General features: G+C 49.0%; 1 protein-coding gene across 5 annotated transcripts in view; it reads right to left on the bottom strand.

The window, feature by feature from the left end:
• SH3KBP1 (SH3 domain containing kinase binding protein 1) overlaps positions 1-19,734 on the bottom strand; it is a 316,536-nt gene that overhangs the window by 29,382 nt on the left and 267,420 nt on the right. For all 5 annotated transcript variants that reach the window (XM_037512632.2, XM_037512636.2, XM_054695818.1 and 2 more), the window contains 3 exons: positions 18,048-18,128; positions 15,248-15,407; positions 952-1,037 (listed from right to left, as the gene is read on the bottom strand). In XM_037512632.2, the coding sequence (XP_037368529.1) occupies positions 952-1,037; positions 15,248-15,407; positions 18,048-18,128 (327 nt within the window). The remainder of the gene's footprint in view (positions 1-951; positions 1,038-15,247; positions 15,408-18,047; positions 18,129-19,734) is intronic.

The raw sequence follows: 19,734 nt of genomic DNA, 5'->3' as shown, positions 1-19,734 counted from the left end.
GAGGGATCCTAGTGGTGATGGAATGTTGTGTATCTTGACTGTGGTGGCAGTACTAAGAAAACTGGGGAGCCTGGTAGACTGTATCCATAGCAATATCCCGGGTGTGACCTTGCACTGTAGTTTCACTGGAGTAAACTGGGTAAAGGGTACCCAGATCTCTCTGCATTATTTCTCATAACTGCATGTGAATCTACAATCATTTCAAAATAAAAAAGGTAAATTCCAAAGTGTGGCCACCTCTATTGTGTAGACTGTGAGAGACTATCAACATGTGACTGTTGACAGGTACCAGTAAAAGATGTAAAGCTGAAAAAATGTAGCCCCAGAATCCAAACTTCATAAAAGGGTTGTCACCCGAGTCAGATGACTAGTGGCCTCCACCAGCACACACGTGACCTCACACCCACCCACCCACATTCCAAAAATGACCCTCTCTAACTTGTTTATACAGAGACCGCAGCTCCCCACGTACTGATCACATAGGGGTATCTTGACCTTGGGAAAACTCACTCATGTTCTGAGCTAAGCAGCAATCACCACACCAAAGCTCATGTTAAACTCAAAGTTAAAAGACTGAGTGCTGTGTCCACACCAGACGCTGCCATTCTGCGTTTTCACCCTTTCACCTTTTTACCCTAAATATATAAATCACTGGAAAATATGATCCTATGCGCGAATGTCTTCAATTATGAAAAAGGTTTATTCATCGTTTCTTTTCACTGGACCTTGCAAGGAATTTCTACTAAGGCCAGAGAGAGTGAAAATCTATGTATTGTGGAAACCACCATCCCCTCCCTCGTTTATGAAACGGCAACACGTAAAACCCACCGAGGGCTATCAGCTTTGAATTTAAATGGCTGTGTTAGCTCTCATCAGGCAGCTCAAAGGGCCAAGCCCGGCTCTGCAGTTCTTTAAAAATTTTGCAAGAGAGTCAAAAACGTCCTTACTCACCGATGTCATTGCTGCGGTCGGAGAGATCCTTGTCCAGGATGCCTGACATGGAGCTGCCCGCCAAGTCAATCTTTGGGCCGTCACCCCTACATTAAAAACACAAGTCCAGGTGTTTAATAATTGGTGTGCGTCCTTGCAATTTTGTCAGCTTTCTTGCTGTACACACGTTAAGGAGTATGCTGGACATGGGGGGCGGGGCAGGTGACACTGTTGCCTGCGAGCGAGCCAACGAGCTATCCAACCACATGGGCCTTGGTGAAAACCGGTCAGCGGGCCAGATGTCCCCGTCTCCGGCACACATTTTCAAAGATGGCTATTTTAATAATGATTGTTCAGCAATGCCCCTTTAGCCACAAACCTCCTGCTGGTACACAGGGTGCAGTGGAGGGCCTGCTCCCGCCCCATGGCCCAGGAAGCGCCAGCAAATGATAACTGGGTGCTTTCCTTTTAAGGAATGAGGGATTTAGCCAATGCTGCTTGTCAAAGGTCGGCTACTTTTAACCTTGAAAAAAAGGTTTGCTGGCATGGGGCTGAGGCACCGGCCAAGCTGTTGACAGGCACAAGGTGTCGAGTTGAGATCTGGCAGGCCCGAAGCTGGCACTAGGGTACAGGCCAGTAAAATGAGATGGTTCTTGGGTGGGTGCCCCCGAGCCCATCAGGACGTGACTGACTTCTCTGTATATCTGGGCTCGGGGCAGCACTTTGGGATGGGAACAGGCCTCCAGGATGATGAGCAGAACAGCCCACTCATGCACGAGAAGAAGGTTCTTCCAAAAGGGCAGCTCTGTGGGCCCTTTTGGGGGCCAAGTCCTTAGATGATCTAAGGGCTTGATGGTAGTGAAATAGGAAAAGATCCCTGCCCAGGAACCAAGAGGGAAGAGCTGAGTGGTTGCTTCCAGGAAAGCACCAGAGACAGTCCACCTCATGGCTCCCAGTGGTGACCACAGCCTGACGCTCCAGGAGCACTTGTCAAAGCGTGACTATGCTGGGGGTATCGAGGGGGCCAGAGCTACGGTCCTTACCCTAGAGGGGCTTGTGGGCTAAATGGGGGAAAGGCACAGAGACACCACAGGCCCACCTGGCTCAGCATAAGATACAGACTTGTCAAAGCCCCACGGGAGAAAGGACCGGTGCAGGGCCTCTGACGCCGGGAGCGGGGGCGCGCGTTGGAGGAGCAAGGATGCATCAGGAAGAGGCACGACTGAGCAAGGACTCGAGTCAGGCGACAGTGCCCAGCGTGCCCAGGGGCCCAGGGCTAAAGCCTGACGTCCCCAGAGTTGTGAGAAGAGGAAGATGGGTGAAGGTTAGGCTGAGCCGGGTTGAGCACTGCTGCTTCACTTTGTCCTGGCAGTAATGGGGGACAGAGGGGCAGCGGGTGCAGGAGACCCGGAAGATCTAGAAGCAGGAGGGGGGAGGCATTTGACGGAGCAGACTCCCAAGTTCCTCACTCAGCAAGGGAGGGGCGGCAGCATTCAGCACCGCACCTTGGGGCTTTTTAAGAGCTCGGTTGAAATAAAAGTTTCAGGAGAACATGAACTACGCACACGGGAAGGGGAAAGCAGCTAGAACTTCACAGCACGGCCTTTATTTCCCCCCTCACCACAACCTTCTGAGGCTGCGGGGACCTCCCCCCGCCACCCCCCAGGCTCAGGCTGCCAAAGATTCCCTCTCTATCCCCATTACCAAAGCTTAGGTCTCGCCTGGCAAGATTCAGGCCAACAGCAGCCATGAGATTGAGGAAATTTATTTCAGAACATTTTACTGGCAGAGCCCCAGCACCCACAAATTTGAATGTTAACCTTCTGAATAAAATGTTCTGGAAATGTAGCATTATTAGTAAAAATATGTTAACTTTTGAAAGTTCTTGGGGCCCCTTGATATTATTATTTGGCATTTACGGAGCCTGAGTGATTTGCTGCTGTCATCCTCCAAACAGACAGACAGACCTCAAGTCAGCCAGACAGTCCTGTTCTTTCAGGAACACACCAAGAAGCAAAACCTAGGAGAACACATGTTCTGCCCGGGGACAGTGGTCACGCAGGCAATGAAAGTCCAGTTAATTCCACTAGGCTTTTTTATTTTTTGCCAAGGTGACACCTCGGTGGGCAGCCAGGGAGCAACCCGGCGGGCGTTGCGGAGAGGAGTGTTATGTAGCAGTGAGGCACCTGAACACGGGGTTGATTTGTGCATTTTGGTAACAATCTTGGCGCTGCCATTTCCCTCTTTGACAGCTGGAAGCTTCGAGTCAAACGTGAGTCTGTAGTGAACACGACCGCACATGGCTGTGCTCCTCTCCTCTCGAACATTATCTTTCTCCCCTCGCTTCCCCCTTACTGCCACTCTTGACTTCATTCTTTACATGCGTGTTTGAAGTTTACCTCTCAGCTTTTGTGGAGTGGTGCAGGGTAAAAAGGAGTCATTTTTAAAAATAGGGTCTACATTAATGACATGGGAAACATTCGTCTGTTTGGGACCTGTTCTGGGAGCTTATGCTAAAGAAACAGTGGGAAATACCCAAATGGGTTTTGTGGATTTGTGCATAAATGCGATTTTTCTCCAAGGACATAAAGTTATATGACACTCAGCAAGATCACGCCTAGGTAAACTCGATGAAAACCCAACCAAACTATACGTAGGAAAAAGATAGGGAAGAAAGCACCAAACACATGGGTAATGGCAGTTGTCTCTGAGATAAGACTATAGGAGAATTTTCCCTTCCTTTGAAAGTACCCCCCCCCCTTTTTTTTAAAGTTCACTTTCAGTAACAGGGACTCTTACAATTCAGGCAGTTCCTGTTCTCTCCCCATTCTCCCCAACAGCATCGTCAAGGTGAAAAGTGAGACTGAAACTCTCCATTAGGAATCTCCCCAGGGCCTCCCTGGTGGCGCAGGTGGTTGAGCACAGGGCTGTAAAGCAATTTACAGCCTCTGTAGCGCGGGTTCGATCCCAGCCTGCCGGGGAACTACCCACATGGCGCGGCAGACCTCTCCTGTCTCGCCCGCTGCTCCCCTCAGCAGTGTATTTCAGTCAGTCTGCCTGTTCTGTTCCCCGCTCTGTCTCTGGTGAATCCTCTCACCCTCCCACACATCTGGCCTGTACCCTGGTTCTTGTATGCATGAATAAATCAATATTTAAAAAAAAAAAGAATCTCCCCAACTGCAGGTACCTACAGGGAACAAGTCGGGGTGCATGGAATTAGGAGTCCGAGACAGAGGAGTCCAGGTTTCAAGGGACCACTTGGAAGTATAAATAGGAAGCAACCATCCCTAAGTGACCCCTCCCCAGATTCTGAAGCACTAGCTTCCTTTCCCACAGGAAGGAGAATGGGATCTCCCATCTATCCAATAGAGCCCTGATCCCTCATGCCAAGAAGCAGACACAAGCTTTCAGCTGAAATTATCTTCTCTGCAGGGCCAGTAGCAATCCGATTTTGAAAACACAGTAGGTGTAGCTTAAAAAAGGTTCTGATCCTTCCGAGTAGGGAAGCTGCAGCTGGTGTTTTGACAGTGTTCAGACTGTGGGTGTAGAAGCGTTTTACAATGTCTATTTGTAAATGCCTTTCACTGTATTTATAGACTCTTACAACAAAGCTAATGAATTTCGGTTCTCAAAAATACCAGAATTTCTGAAATTCTCCAGAGCCTGTGTTCAGAGCTGCTGACACCCAATGAGACGGGTGCCTTCGACGGCCCCTGTTCTCTGATCTGCCCAATACTATTTTGGCAAAAAGAATATACTGAATTCAACAAAAGAGGAGAAAACCCATCCTTTTGTAATTTACTAACTCCTGCAAGTATTTCTGTATGGTGAGTTGCAATGTCCACAGCTGTCAAATAAAAGGAAAAAATAAAATCAAGCAGGCACATCACCACATTGCCAGAGATATCAGAACAAGGCTGCCCTTACTCATTTCTGATTTGTACATCAAAACAATGTTACTGTATTTTTCTCCAAAGTTTTAATTATGGAAACTTAGAACACATGGCTTGGATAGGCACCTTGCAGTTAGCAGTCTCCTTTTTTTACTGGACAGGGAACTAAAACCACAGAGAAGGGAATGACAGGTTCAAGGTCAGCCAGCAGGTGTAAGTAGAACCTAAGAGCCCACAGAACCAATATCAACAGCCGCCATTGACTACCTGCCTCCCACCCCCACCACCGACCCCGTGCAGGGCACTGGGATCAGCCCCTTTCATACACCATTCAATCATTCAATTGTTACAGTCCCCTCCGCTCACCCCCCAAGGTATCTACTCTGCATGGTGGACACACAGCTATCTATCTAGCGCTCCCTATGGTGAAGGGCTTGGGCCTGCCCCCCACTGCTGGGAGGGGTATCAGCCTCTCCAGGAACCACCTGAGGTAAAGAGAAGCTCCCGTCTGTTGTGCTCCCTACTCTGTCTCTGGTGAATCCTCTTACCCCCTGCATCTGGCCTGTACCCCAGCTCTTGTATGCATAAATAAATAAATCTTAAAAAAAAAGAGAGAGAGAAGCTCCTTCACCTAGGGACACCCTTTCCAGGGCAAGCCACACCCCCACAGTATAAAAGGTCCAAAGCTTTAGTGAGCCAGTGTCACGACTTGACGTTTCCCTCTGCCCACTGCTGCCTCCTTTTCCCTGCTATGGGCACCAAACCCTAACTCATATCTTGCGTACTCAACCCTGCTCTGGATCTGCTTCCTGGAGAAGCCCACCTAGAGTGCCTTTATTTTCATTACATAGATCAGAAAACAGAGGCTCTATGGGATTCAATCATTTGCTGACAAAAGGTCAAAAAACAGAGCGTCAGGGTCTGGATTTGAACCGTCCAACTCTGACTCCACAGCCCAGGTTCCTGCTCATTTCTCAAAGCTGTTTCTCTCGGCCTCCAGGTCACAGGGACGGTGAGTCATCAAGGATGCCAGGAAGCCTGACACAGAGGCTCACTGCCAGCTGGGTAATTTGCTTTTGCACCCCAAGTTAAAAAGCACTACTAATAAACGGAAATCACAACCCGAGCCCCCCAGAGGGGCCTGCTCTACCCACTCAGAACTGAGGCAAGGCGGAGCATGCATGGGGGTGGGGGGTGGGGGGGACTGGGAAGATGCACCATATGCACCCCTGGGGAATGAGCTCGGCCAGGGGCATGGCCCAATTTAGCCCAAGTTGGGACAGTTAAGCCAAGACATGTGGCCAGGAGAAGGTGTTGAAGTGCACAGGAAGCCAAGGCAAGCAAGCAAGTAAATAAATTAACAGCAGCGATAACATCCCCGCTGCGGCATCCCCCCAAACCCCACAAACCTTCTGGAAGTGAGTGGGGATGAGGGGAAAACCCACTGACTCCTGTCAACAAAAGGCCCCAATTCAGATGATGGTTTTTTTTGGCAGTTCTCCTGTCCCCCCACGCCCAGAAGCATATATTACTATAATGTAAATGTTTGGGCTGTAACTGAGTTAAAATGGTTACAGGGTGGGGTGGGGTGGGGAGGTGTTTAAAAACTCTGGGAAGGAAAGGAAAAGAATTAGAAAAGTCCCAATTGTCCCCTGTGCTCGGGCTATCACTGGGGTGCACAAGGCAAGTCCTCTATTTTTCTCTAGATTTCAACCCACCAGGCAGTTGTCAACTCACATGGCAGATGTCAAAAGCGAAGACCCTAGAGAAAGGACTTGAGGTACCCTGCCTTCCTTCCCCTGCCCCCGCCCCCACCTCTTATGCCCCCTTGGCCTCAGAAACCTCAGTTATCAGTGTCCCATGGTTTACAATTATTTTGCTTTATCAGCTCACCTGTGTTTCCTTATACTACTCCCATATACATGAAATCGTCCAATATTTGTCTTTATCTTTCTGGCTTGCTTCATCTTTGGATAACCTCCTCCAGTTCCTTCCACTTTGCTGAAAATGGCCACATTTGCTCTTTCCCTGCCCTGGATAGTTATCCCATTGCATGGCTACACCATATCTTCTTGATCCAACCCTCACCCAGTGGGCACAGGGCTGGTGCCATATCCGAGTCATGGCAACCTTGTCTTATCACACCTTCTAATGTAAAAACACCATGTCCTCTACAGGTGCTTAGGTGGCAGGTGTACGATAACACACACCCCTAAATCGTATACAATATTGTCAACCAATGGTACCTCAATTAAAAAAAACCAAAACACCAATCACGGCCTACAGTTCTGTTGTCCCTATGTGCCCGCAAACCGAGGGTGTGGGCTGGGCCGGGAGCGCTCTTTCCTGCTTTCCTGGCTGCCTGCTTACAGCATCTCGGTTTTGGTCTCAGGCTACTAAAACTGGGCACGGAAGACCCAGTTCCAGCCCCATTTATTATGGACCAGGGAGCTACGTCCCAAGGGTAGGAGTCATGTGTCCAAGGTCCTGCAGTTCATTGTGGCAGAGCTGAAACCGGATGGAAGTTTCCTGATGTGCAGTCCTATCTTTGCTCACTGCACTTGGGATGGCAGTCATCAAAATGAGCATCCACGTGCACATGCTTATGTGTCAAGAGATTTTCTTTCTCTTTCAAACAACTACAGCAGGGACCCTCCCATGTGTGAAGGTGCCAGCCTGGAAGCCTTCAGAAGCTTTCTGTGCTGGAGTGGAGTTACCCAGGGGTAGGCGCCTTCTACCAGGAAAGGACAAGGCTGCAGCACCAGTAAGCCGTTTCCTGTGCTCATCAGTGAGAGCGCAGGCGCCTCCCTCTCCTTCCGCAGAAGTGCAGATCCAAAGGCCCTGTTGACATCTGTTGCATCCTTACATACCTATCCAGTGGCCAAAAATGTCCCAGGAATAAGAGACGCTTTTGCCTGAAAACTTCCCATTTAAATAGGGGCCTGCTCGAGTGAGGCCGGAAGGCAGGAAGCAGAGTGGTTTTCCTGGCAGCGCTCCCTCCGCACCATGTCCTTGTTTGGATGAGCACAAACAGGCGTGTCTAAATATAGTTGGTGAAGACACGGTGGAAGGTGATGGGACATTGCCCACTCCATTCCCCTCCAAATTCCTGTTCTTTGTGCAGACTCTGCAAATGTGTGGAACTGGCCTCCCTCCACAAGCCATGCAGGGCCCGCCACGGCCTGCCACCCCCTCCAGCAAGAGGACGATGACACGCGCAGGCCTCAGGCGCGCACCTACAGAGCGGTTAGGGGATTTCAAGAAGTTGAGCCTAAATCTCAGTGCCTGGAGCAGTGGGATCTCATCACTGGGCAAGCGACAAAAGTTTGTGGGGTGCCGCTTGGGGGTGAAGTATTCAAATAGCCAGTGGAACAAGCACTGCCTAAGAACCAAATAGTGCCGGGCTCGCGTGAGGTGAATTTGCACTGACCCTTGCCTGAGTCTGGACATCACTGGCAGGAAAACCAATGTGGCCCAGTCTGGGCTGAGGGTAAATTCCATCTCTACTGTTGGTTCCGGCTGCAGTGAGTCAAATTCCTTCTAAGTGTGGGTGGAAAAAGGTCAAGAGACAAGGCGATAAATACAAATGAAATGAGGTCAGCAGACATCCCTACAACGTGACCAAGCGTCTTCTCCCGTGCTCTGTAAATCCTACGGCCTCCTCAGCCCTGATGTTCCCTGGCCCCTCACTGTTTCCAGGAGAGGCTGCTCCAGTTTCCACTCCTTGGAGACCTCCCGATGCACCAAGGGTGTCCATGTTTCTGCACTCCCTTGGGCTACAAAGGATGACCTGCTGGCCTCCATGTGGGTACCCCCCTCCCATCGTGGTCATCCACTGAGGAAATGTGGATACGCTGAGGTGGCAAATCCAGCATGGATGGGCTGAGGGCCTCATGTTCTTTATCTGCACACCTGGGCAAGGCAGGCAGAGGTGGAAACTGCCTCAGGGAGGCAGGCACCTCCAGGGTAAATAAGTAGAGAGGTGGGGGTGCAGCCCGGTGCCATGGGTGGGCAGGAACTAAGTATGACCTGGTTACCACAGTTAACCGCTACCTAGAAGAGGGCCCGGCCAAGTGTAGGCACCAATGCAGATCCGAAAAGAAGGAACAACACCACCACACACACACTCACACACTCCTCTCTCATCACCCAATCCGTACCCAGCACCCACTGACCATGCCAAGTTTCTGACAAGATAAAGTCTACACATGCTTGGCTGCCTGCCCACTCTCCTTAACTCACCCCAAGTCTGTCTCTTGCCCCCAGTCACGGTACAGAAACTGCTTGGCTGGGACCACCAAGGGCCACCCAGTGACCAAAGACCAAGGGTGCCCTTCAGGCTCCCTGGCGCTGGCCATGGCGGTGGTCCTCACAGTGTGGCCAGCAGCCCTGGGAGCTGCACATTCTCAGCCCTTAACCCAGATTTACTGCATCAGAAACACGGGGGGAGCACTGTGGGGGGAGCAGTGTTCTATGTTTCAACAAGTCCCCCCTCCCAGGTGACTCCAGTGCCTACTTAAATGTGAAAAGCAGGGATCAGGAGTTGCTCCCCACTCCCCGCCTCCAGCTTCCATGACATCACACTCCACCGACCCTTTCCAACGGCCCCCAGACCTTCCTCCACACTATGAATATCGATTTCCCTGCAGTTGTCTCCATGCCATGCACGTCACCACCACGTAGGCCGTGACACCCACCCCTGTCATTTCTAGCCAAGACTCCGCTTCTGCATTCTCCAGAGACATATCCTGGTACTAACTTGGAGAAAAGAGGGGAAACATAAAGCACACAAGCCATCTCTAAGAATCTTTGCAAAGAAACAGAGTTCCCGAGCCCTTCTGCCTGCCTATGTTGGTGCAGCCGTTTCTCTTCACAAACCCCTTTGCAAAGCTGCAGCAGCAGCTCTACCCGCCTGTGTCTATGAGGGCGTCTCTTCTCTCTCCTTTTCCTAACAAACCTGTCCTTCTAAAGTTAGAGTGAGTGAGAGAGCGAGAGAGAGAGAGAGAGAGAGAGAGAGAAACAACTCCAAACTCAAAATGACAGCCTGACCACAAGCACACGCTTTCTCTGTGCACTTAGGGACTGAGGGGCACTGGCAAGTACTCTACCTGTTTCTTTTTTTTTTTTTTTGGTTGATTAATTAATTTATATCTAGTAAGAACAAACAGGTCTTTTTTTTTTTTTAAAAAAAGCTTTCTTCAGGTGGGCAGGAGGGCCAGATACTCACATGTCAATCAGGGGGCCAGGAAGCTGATTTCCTGCTAAGCTGTAGCCCTAGGGGCTGGAGCAGGCAGAAAGCTTGTGGAAATCTGAAGAAAGATGAACTTCCTCATGGGTAAGTTGGTCTCTGGAGAGAGATTTGCCCATCCCTAAGCACTTAGTGACTGTGTGGCATGGCAGTATTTATTTAATCTTTGCCTCAAGCTAAAATGTCTTAGAGTTCAACAGTCACTTATCTCAGTGTTTCTCTGAAACCCAGGGTTCCATCTTGATTACAAGGATCCTGTGCTCCAATTCTCTCAGCACAGCCTCCTGCCCTTCACAGGAAAGGTGTGTTTAATGAGTAGAGCAACAGGCTACGCCAAGTAGCACAGGTCTGAGAAGTCACTGAGACTCTTGTGCTCAGCCTGGTGGCTAAGACCCAACTGCCCATCTTCTGAGATGTCTCCTCTGATACCTGCTTCCACCTCTAGAGCCAAGGGACATGCCCTCTGGGATGCTTGGGCCATGATCACCAACTCCCTCACCACGGGACCTTCTCACCGAACAGCCTGCCACCACCCTACTAAACCTTTCCTTTCACTGACTGACGTCAACTCCCAAAACACACTGACATCCTTCAGGGAGGAGATTCTTCTAGAACATCTGCCTCAACCCATTCAGGTCCTGCCATCATGCTGAGGCTATTACAGGCATGTGGGTGATCCATGCCCAGTGATGCCCCCCTCCCTTGGTCACTTCAGTTCTTGGGACCTTTATTCATTTTCGGTCACCCACAATGGAGGCTCCTCCCTGTGTGGATATGCTCACCTCAGGCTTCCTCCATCTCTGAAGCTGGGGCTCGACCTCTCCTTGACGATCACCTGCTGTACTTCTGCTCATCGACTACTGCTACCCCGTCCTTGCTCACCTCACCACCGCCTTTTCCTTTCACCTCCATTCCACCCACCTTCCTCTCCCCACATGACTCAACCACCCCTCCTAGCCCCAACCTGCCAGTCACCCCTCCATCCTGAGAATGTGGACTGAGAATAAAGGTCCTGCTACAGCTTCTTCACTTTTTGGCAAGAAAAAGAAAAATTATTGTAAGTTGGGGTGTCTGTTTGAGAGAATTAACAAACGTGTTCTGGTCTAGCCAGCCTGCTTCTACTGCTTTCCCTCCTGGGTTTATTTTTTTTTTTTTTTTTTAAGTTTCTTTTTTTTTTTTAAAGATTTATGTATGTATGTATGTATGTATGTATGTATGTATGTAAACACTGGGTACAGTCAGAAGCGCGGGAGGGTGAGAGAATTCACCAGAGACAGAGCGGGGAACAGAACAGACAGACTAATGAAATACACTGCTGAGGGGAGCAGCGGGCAGCAGGAGAGGTCTGCGCGCTATGTGGGATCCTCACCCGCTGGCCGGGGATCGAACCGGTGCTGCAGAGGCTGCGGACAGCTTCACAACCCAGCGTTCAACCGCTGCGCCAATGGGGAGGTTTATTTTCTTTTGAGGGCACACACCTGCTCTGCCCCTAGGCCTCTGGCTCAATGACTTCCACTGCATGCAAATGCTAGAGCCCAGGGCAGTTAGCTTCTCACCAGCATTTCTTTGCATTTTTCTTTATCTCGTGGATCCTTCTCCCAAGTTTCCAGACCTTCTTCTCACAGAGGTTTCTGAACCCCTATTTCTGAATAAACATTATGGGATATGTAGCATCACATATTCTTGTGTGTGTGAATGCACGCGTGCACACACACACATACACACATGTTTAGCCATAGCTGATCATTTGAAATTTGTTTATGATCAAATATCAAAACAAGTCAGTAGGCTCATACTTTTGAGCCTCCATTTTCTCAAGTGTGAAAATGGAGACACGGAATGCTCTTTGCTTCACAACCATCAGTTATGCAGTGGGTGGCACGAGATGAGGGGACCCTACCTTCGCCCACTGGGAAATAAAAGCCAGGGCATCCCCACGGCGCAGACTTTATACATAGGAGGTACTTCTGGCCTAAGAGCATCTCTTATCACTCAACTTTAAATCAAAGCTGGCATTAAATTTTGTGGGGAAAAGTCTTTCTTGCTTGTTAAAATTCCATCTTAACTTACTTTCTAGAAATTGTAAGAACATTCTTACCATTGGTTAAGTAAGTTAATCACGTACTTTCTGCTTGCTTAGACTGAATACAAAGCTGCACTCTGTCGTTCTAGTTCCTCTAGAGGTGATTCCTGAAAATTTTGACTCACGGTTTGAGCCCCACCACCACTAGATCCGCAACCATGCCTTGCACACAGCGGACCCGAAGTCCATTTTGGTTAAGTGAACATATATAAAAATGACTCCCCTCTTCCTAAACTATGTATTCCTTTATTTCTAAGAGATGCTCATTTCTGGTTAAATAGTAAGAAATCAATCTCTTCCAGAAGGCACATTCGGCAGTGAGCTTTCTGGTTGGTGAGAGGCAGATGGCGCGGCAATGCGTGGTTCTGAACAAGAACGGCAAGCAACAGCTGCGTGTCCATTTGTTTAACTGTCCATCCACCCCTCCGGCCAGCTCTCTGGCTGGTCAGGTAAAGCCTAGTGACAATTTGGGCACACACAGTATAGACTACCCTTTTGCAGAGGACCACAGATGCTAAACTGAATGAAGTCAACATTCCTACTTCAGCTAATTTGGCAAAACAAATCCATAAGCCAATTTATGGGTTGGTTATCCACAGCAACTGCTTAGCAAAAACCATGAATGGCATGAGAAAAAACAAGCCTTTCTTTGATTTTCATAAGTGGTCTTATGCTGAGATTCGTGGCATGCCAGCTGACTTAGGACAGAAGACACACATGCTACAGAGCTTGCACAGAGGCTGGGAAGGACGAAGGAGAGGCAAAAGTGAACAAAAAGCAAGCTTGGCAAATCCCCCCTCTTTTTAGGAACCATGGCTTTCAACAAGTGTGTTAAATGAGCCACTACCATATGCTCAACCCTGCAAAGCATGTGGAGATGACAAAACACACTCCTGATCTGCTTTAAATCTGGTAAAGGAGTCCGGGGGTGTGAGCATCCCAAGTGGCTCCGCATGGGGCCCCACACTAGGCTAAACAGTGTCAGGCATTTGGAGGAGAAAGTGGTTATGGGAGATAATGGAAGGCTTCCAGAAGAGGGGCATGCAATCTAGGCTCTGAAGTTTGGGGGCATTAACAGGTAGGTGAGAGAAGAGGTGCATAAGCATTTAACAGGTGCATCCACTGTGTGGCCAGAGAAGAAAGGGGAGAGCACTGTCAAGAACCTGGGAGAAGCTAGACCAGAAGTTCGCAGAGTGTGCACGTGGGCCAGCAGCATCGGCATTGCCTGTGAGCATGTTAGAAATGCAAATTCCCAGGCCCAGACCTACAGAGTCAGCAACTGTGGGACTAGGGCGCAGCCATCTGTTTGAACAGGTTCTTCCAGTGATTCTGACTGATGCATGTCCACGTTTGAGAGCCACCGAGTTAGAGCAAGCACTGTCCTCCCTTCAAGTGGCAGAGTAAGTGGCCAAAGTGGGTACAGGCCCCCAAATGGTTCCCAGCCTTCCCCAAGTCTGCCACTGCCCAGGAGTGGGACAAAGGAAACCTGAGGCTGCTTTCTGCAAACTGGTGCCTCACGGAGAGTAAGAGGCTGGGGCTGCCTCTCTCCTCCCTGGCAGCTCAGAAGCCACACACAGTGTGAAAAAAGAGTGACATTTCCCACTGATTACTGTACAAGATCCCCTCAGGCACTGTCCTCAGTGGCCCGTACTTCTCATGGACAACTGGATGTTAGGAGAGCAGGAGACAGAGAAGAGCTAAGCAGAGGCAAGAGGGAAATGGCCTCTGTGAGCCCAGAAGGTCAGCAGTGCTGACAAGCCTCTCCCTTGCTAGCAGTCTAATCCACCGCTCTCAAAGCCCACACCTATCCAAATGAGAAGGTTGGGAGCAAGCATCCAAGCAAAGATGCCATCAGAATTGCACTTTTCTTTGAATCAGATCATTAGCAAAAGCAGCAGGAATATTCTGGAAATGGTTATTGACTTAATCGAAATGTCCCTGCAAGACTAGCAGAATGAGGCAGACTGGTTCTGTTCCTCCTTCACCCACCACGAAGCGACAAGTTCTCCCTGTTGCCACTGTCGATATTCTTTCAAGAGGCACTGAGGGTTGCACCACCTTCTGAAATGCTAGCTCTGGGCTGACTGTGCTACTCACACAGCCGTGGTGTGTGCAGGTGCAAATTCCACGTATCAGTCAGCAGAAGAGGGCATGACATGTACAGGCCCAATCAACTCAACAGCAACAGGGTCCCATTAGTTTCCCGGGGGTGGGGGGTAAGATGGACGCAGTTGTTTGGACTTTGGAAATGCCAAATGAATGACCCAGGTGAGCCAGTAGCTGTCCCAATGGGCTTGCACACACCTGAGTACCCACATCATGCAAACTTAGTTTGAAAGAACGAAGATCTGGTGAGTGACTGTCTGTTGACCGGGACAGGTAAAGACCTCCAGGTAACTGACTTGCTCTGGTGTATTAGAACAATATGTACTAATGGCGGAATGTTCTAGCAATGAACGTGTGAAGAGAACTCAACAGTTCTTGCTCTTTGCCGGGCATCTCAGGTTGGGAAGGCACAATGCCCAACTCAGATTTCACATGACTGACACATTTGCCCAGCCAGCCACTGAACAGACTGGAGTTTTGCCAGGCGTATGGAACACGTGCTGGAGAAAATGTCTCCCTTGCCTCACAGGGTCTCACAGTTCAGAGAATGTACACGAGAGCAGCATTTGCCTTGCCAGGTCCTAGGTTCCATAAAAGAACTATGCAGCCAAGGGCAGAGGGAGCCTGAAGGTCTAGAAGGAGGCCCCAGGGGGCAGAGAGAGGGTCAGGGGATAGAGCTGCCCGCAGGACATCCAGGGGATGAAGTAGACAGGCACCCACATTTCCAGTCTGAAGGGCAGCCGGCCTTGTTCTAAAGAAGGGCCTAGATGCTGGGTACCTGGTCCCCATGCTAGCCCTAAAACCCACACTGCACCTCCCAGCCTCGTGCCCACTTCTGCCCAAGGACAAGAGCAAGGGCAGAAGTGGTCGAGTCTCTAGGGAGCTTTGCAGGAGGGCAGCTCTGCGCCTCTCTCAGCTGGCCGCACGCCAGACGCCTCTCCTGTGTCCCATGGCCGCCCCATGCCCACACCCAGAGGGGAGCAGTACCTGGTATGAGTCAGGGGACCCACTGGTCGTTCGGGCCTCCTTGGGGGCAGTGCGCCCGGTCTGCTGAGAGAATTGGTCTTGGGTGGCCGTGGCTTTTTTGGTGGTATGGCAGGAACAGAAGGCTTCTGTAAGTCCAACTTTGGCTCTCTCTCTGGTCTTTCTTTAAGTCATTGTTCAGAAAAGCACAAAGAAGACAGACAGAGCTAGTGTAAGTGACAGTACCTAGGTGCAGAATGTTTGTTTCCTGCTTAAAAAAAAAAAAAAAAAAAAAAAAAAAACACTGACATCACTCTCAAGGTGAAGCTGCAAGGCACAGACTCATTTCTCCTCAGCCAGCTTGAAAAGGCCTACAGGCTGCAGCCTGCTGTTTGCCTCTGCCTGAAGGGCCTTTCTGACCACTGCCTACCCTGGCAAACTCCGACCCATCCTAGACAGTGGTCTGGCTGAAATCGACAGTCACATTCCCTGCTTACCCGTGGATCTTCCCTCAAAGGGCAGACTTACTTCCTCACCTGAGCCTTGATGCGCAGCCCTTTATAGACAAGCTCCACTGGTCTGCCAGTGCCCGAGCGCAGGGCCCACATCTGGTCATCTCCCTAGACCCTGCATGGCACCTGGCACACAGCCGGGGTGCAGAAAGTGGCTGGTGGGCCTTAAAGGAGCCACACATCCTGCTGGGTATGAGGAGGGAAGAGGCCTCATGCCTCTCAGGTCGGCCTGTATAAAGGGCCAGGAGCCAAGCGAAGGGGAGCGTTTCAGGGAACTATGAGGAGTTCCGGGTCCCTTCTGCGCACGCACGGTGAAAGATGAAAGGTAAATTGGGACCTCCCAGGTATTGGATTTCCGAGAGCTTTCAGGGTCAGAGCTATTAGAGTGAAGTCAAAGCCACACCTGGTGGCCACATTGGGCAGCGTTTAGTGACCGCTTCACTCTCTTTTTTTTTTTTTTAAAGTAGATTAATATTTTTTTCATTTTATTTAAATTTTATTTTTTATATTCCCCATACAATTACAACCCCCTTATTTTGACGCGAAGCCCTCCTTCCACCGCCCCCCGGCCCCCCCGCTTCACTCTTGCTATGCATGTGTAAACTGTGCATGTCCACTTTTTTTTTATATATATAAAGATGTAGTTTCAGAGAGTCACCCGCTGGCAGGATCCTATGTTCACTTGTAAGCTGGAGCTCTTGATACATTTTATGTGCAAACATAAACTCATGTTGTTTGGGTGCCCAGGCCACTGGCAGAGCTGTAGAAAACCCATCAGGTATAGAGATGTCACGGTGCTCATCCATATGGTATTTCGGAAGGGGACATGCTCCATCCGGGAGTGCTGGGGGCTCAGTTACTGGCACATGGGGACCAGAGGAGAAAGAGCTTGGGAGGGAGAGGAGCTCCAGCGGCCTGGAAAGGATCTGAGAGGGGGTTTGTGCCCAGCTATCGGGGAGGCCAAGTCTCGCGGTAGGGCTGGTTCCCTGGCTTCTATGTTGTTTATGACCAGGGCTTCTGCTTTCCCAATCCCTCTGTGGCAGAGAACAAGGAATTATGGGAAGGGAGGAACAAGAAGTGTGTGGCCACCTGGCCATCCAACTAGCACAGCTGTTCCCATATCAGCTGAGGCCATGTATCAGTAAGGAACAGGGAGGGTCCTCGTCACAGCCTGGCAATTAGCGAGAAGCTGGCCAAGGGGCAGTGTTTGGTTATGTAACAACACTCCCTTTGCCAAAGAGCTGTTCGAATGGTATAGACTCAATGGCTAGTTTTTCACTGACGTGACACAGACCTGGACTTCACAATGAGAAGCCACAACTCAAGTCCTAATGGTTCACTGGGAAAGAAAGGCATAACTTCCTAAGAGCTCTCAATACTGGTGAAACTTTTGGCAGGCTGATATAAAATATTAAATTTCACAATCAAATTTCATGAGGCCACCCAGAAGCACCTCCCAATAATGACATTCATTAATTCAGCATTTCTCTTGTGACTTACAAATAACTGCTTTTTAAAATGGAATTTTCTCTGCCTCTGGTTCATAATAACTACGTAGCATTTTTGCCATAAAACATGTGATCAATCAAATCTTAGACACCTAATAAAACAAGTCTTTGGGCAGTATGCAGATTTCTTTGAGGGAGACACTCAGAATGGCAGGAGTTAAAGACATTCACAAAACTGACTGGGTAAGATGTACTGGGCTACTTCCGTGAAAATGCCATTGGTGCCCTCCTTCAGGAGGCTGCAGGCACCGAGCTACTGTTTTGCCATGTCCTCCCAATATTCTCTAATAAGGACATGTGTCTGTAACACAGCAGACAGGGTCAAAGGCCCAGCAGTGACTGAGGACAAGAACCTCCATTGGTCTGGATGGGAATTTCTCTAAGTCACATCCACCCATCCAGTTAGTGAGCACTTCAGGATAGCAGGCCTGGCAGAGGGCAGGAGAGAAACTGCAGCAGATACATCCAGGCCCTCAAGTAACTCAGAGTCAGCATCCTGACTTCAGGAGCCACTGGTGCAGGGAGGGCAGTGATGGTAGAAAGATCAGGATGGAAGAGCACCAATGTGTGAGGGGGCTGGGCTGGCTGGTTTTCATTTGTTGAGAGAGTCTCACCAGAAGAAGAGCTTTACAATCCTCTCTCCTAGTTACTTAGAAATGGGATACTTAAAAGCAATCAAAACAAAACCATAATCAACATATTCCATGAAAAAAGCAAATCCTGTAGGTAATTCAGATTAGCCCTGTGACACACAGCTTTGTCTCTTGCTCTTCTAGAAGTGCCAGTGAAGAATTGATTTCATACCTTTTTCTTCTGTTCTGTTAGGAAGCGTTTCTGGTCTTTCAGGAGGTATCTTTTTAATTTCATGTTTTCTCTCAGTGGTACCTAGGGGGTGAAGGGAAACAGTGATCAGAAAAATGTTTTCTCTGTTCATCTATTAGAAAAACCAGCATTTAAAATGTTTATCAGGTACAACAAAGTCAATAAATTTCCACCCTAAGTGGGCTGCTGGTATTTCTAATCGGAATCTGCTTACAAACAGAGCAGACACCATTTCCTGCCCGTGTCATCAAGTTTGCCTGCCTATACATCCTTAATTTACAAGAACACCACTAATATTTTCTGATATTTAATTCTAACTTCCTTAGGCATCAAAAAGAGTCATAGGAAAGCACTGGGTAAGGTGTGGGGGGGAATGTTTATAAATAAATAGTCAATCATCAAAATATGCAAATAATAAGGGATCAAATAAGGTGACCTACGAGTAAAAGGGAATTTCACAGGGACCAGGATTCCATTTTGTAGGAGCTCCATTTTGTAGTGGCTTCAAAATGTTTGCTTACTTCCACCCCCACTTCATCAAGAGGTGAGATCTGGAATGCAGGTAGGCTTTTAACTGCTTTACCCAGTGGCTGATGTGATACGATATAATTTCCAAGACTAGGTCATCAATAGCCACATAGTTGATGCTGAATACTGAAATTCCACGTGAGAAGTCCTGAGGCCCCTGTGCCGGACAGAACACACAGACCTGCAGCCCCAGCTGAGCCGGCCTTCCAGTGAGCCCTGACGAGAGCCGCCAGGCCTGAGAGTGAAGCAATCATTGTCAAGTGGATCCCCCAGCCTCAGCAGGCCCAGCATCTCCAGCTGAGGTCCCAGACATCATGGAGCAGAAAGGCAAGACACACTGACCCACAGAATCCATGGGCATAAGCAGACTGTTGTTTTATGCCACCACATTTGGTGTGGTGTGTTATATACCAATAGAAATTCGGACATATTTTGAAGTGGAGGGATGCGCAATGAAGATATGGTGGGTCAACGAAGTCCTTTTGATGTGGGTCTGTATTTCCAAATGCACCAACTGGGTTTATCTTCACCCACATGGAGTGTAGCTGCTCCCTCATCTGGGGTTTTCCTTGGTGCCAGTGGCCTCAGGCACTTAGAAAATAGCTCAAGCATAAGCCAATCATAAGTACTCCTCTAATTTATGGATTTGAGTGCTAGACAAACTCAAATGAATATGACCAGCCTGTGGATGGGTGGTTGGTACTAAATTCACAATTACACAGCATCAGAAGCCAAAGGACTTTAAAAAAAAATCCACTGAACACACTTTACCTAAATCCCCTTACTGCTTCATTACAAATTAAATACTGTATCTGATATCTGTCCATTTTATATCTGATTATTTTTGGTCAAATAATCAAACAAGGGAATCTGATGATGGGGAAAATACGAGTATCTACCTCCTTATCACAAAGCCGTTCCCAAGATCATCCACCAGGATAATAAAGCAAGAGTGGCAATCTAGAAGAGTAAATGCCATCTTGCTTTATCCCAGAGATCCAGGATGACCTTTGGTAAAATTGTGGTAAAAGGTTAAGAATCTGCCTATCATGCTACAATCCAGTCTCCTAATGATCAAGAAGTTCAGAATCAATCCCAGAGACAGAAGGAGCTAACATGACAGTCTGGGGGTATCCTGAAG

Source organism: Talpa occidentalis, unplaced genomic scaffold, assembly GCF_014898055.3.
Source record: "Talpa occidentalis isolate TD23 unplaced genomic scaffold, MPIMG_talOcc4v2.1 talOcc4.15, whole genome shotgun sequence".
Taxonomy (NCBI): domain Eukaryota; kingdom Metazoa; phylum Chordata; class Mammalia; order Eulipotyphla; family Talpidae; genus Talpa; species Talpa occidentalis.
Note: the sequence above shows the minus strand (reverse complement) of the source record. Positions and strands in the feature narration are given on the sequence as shown.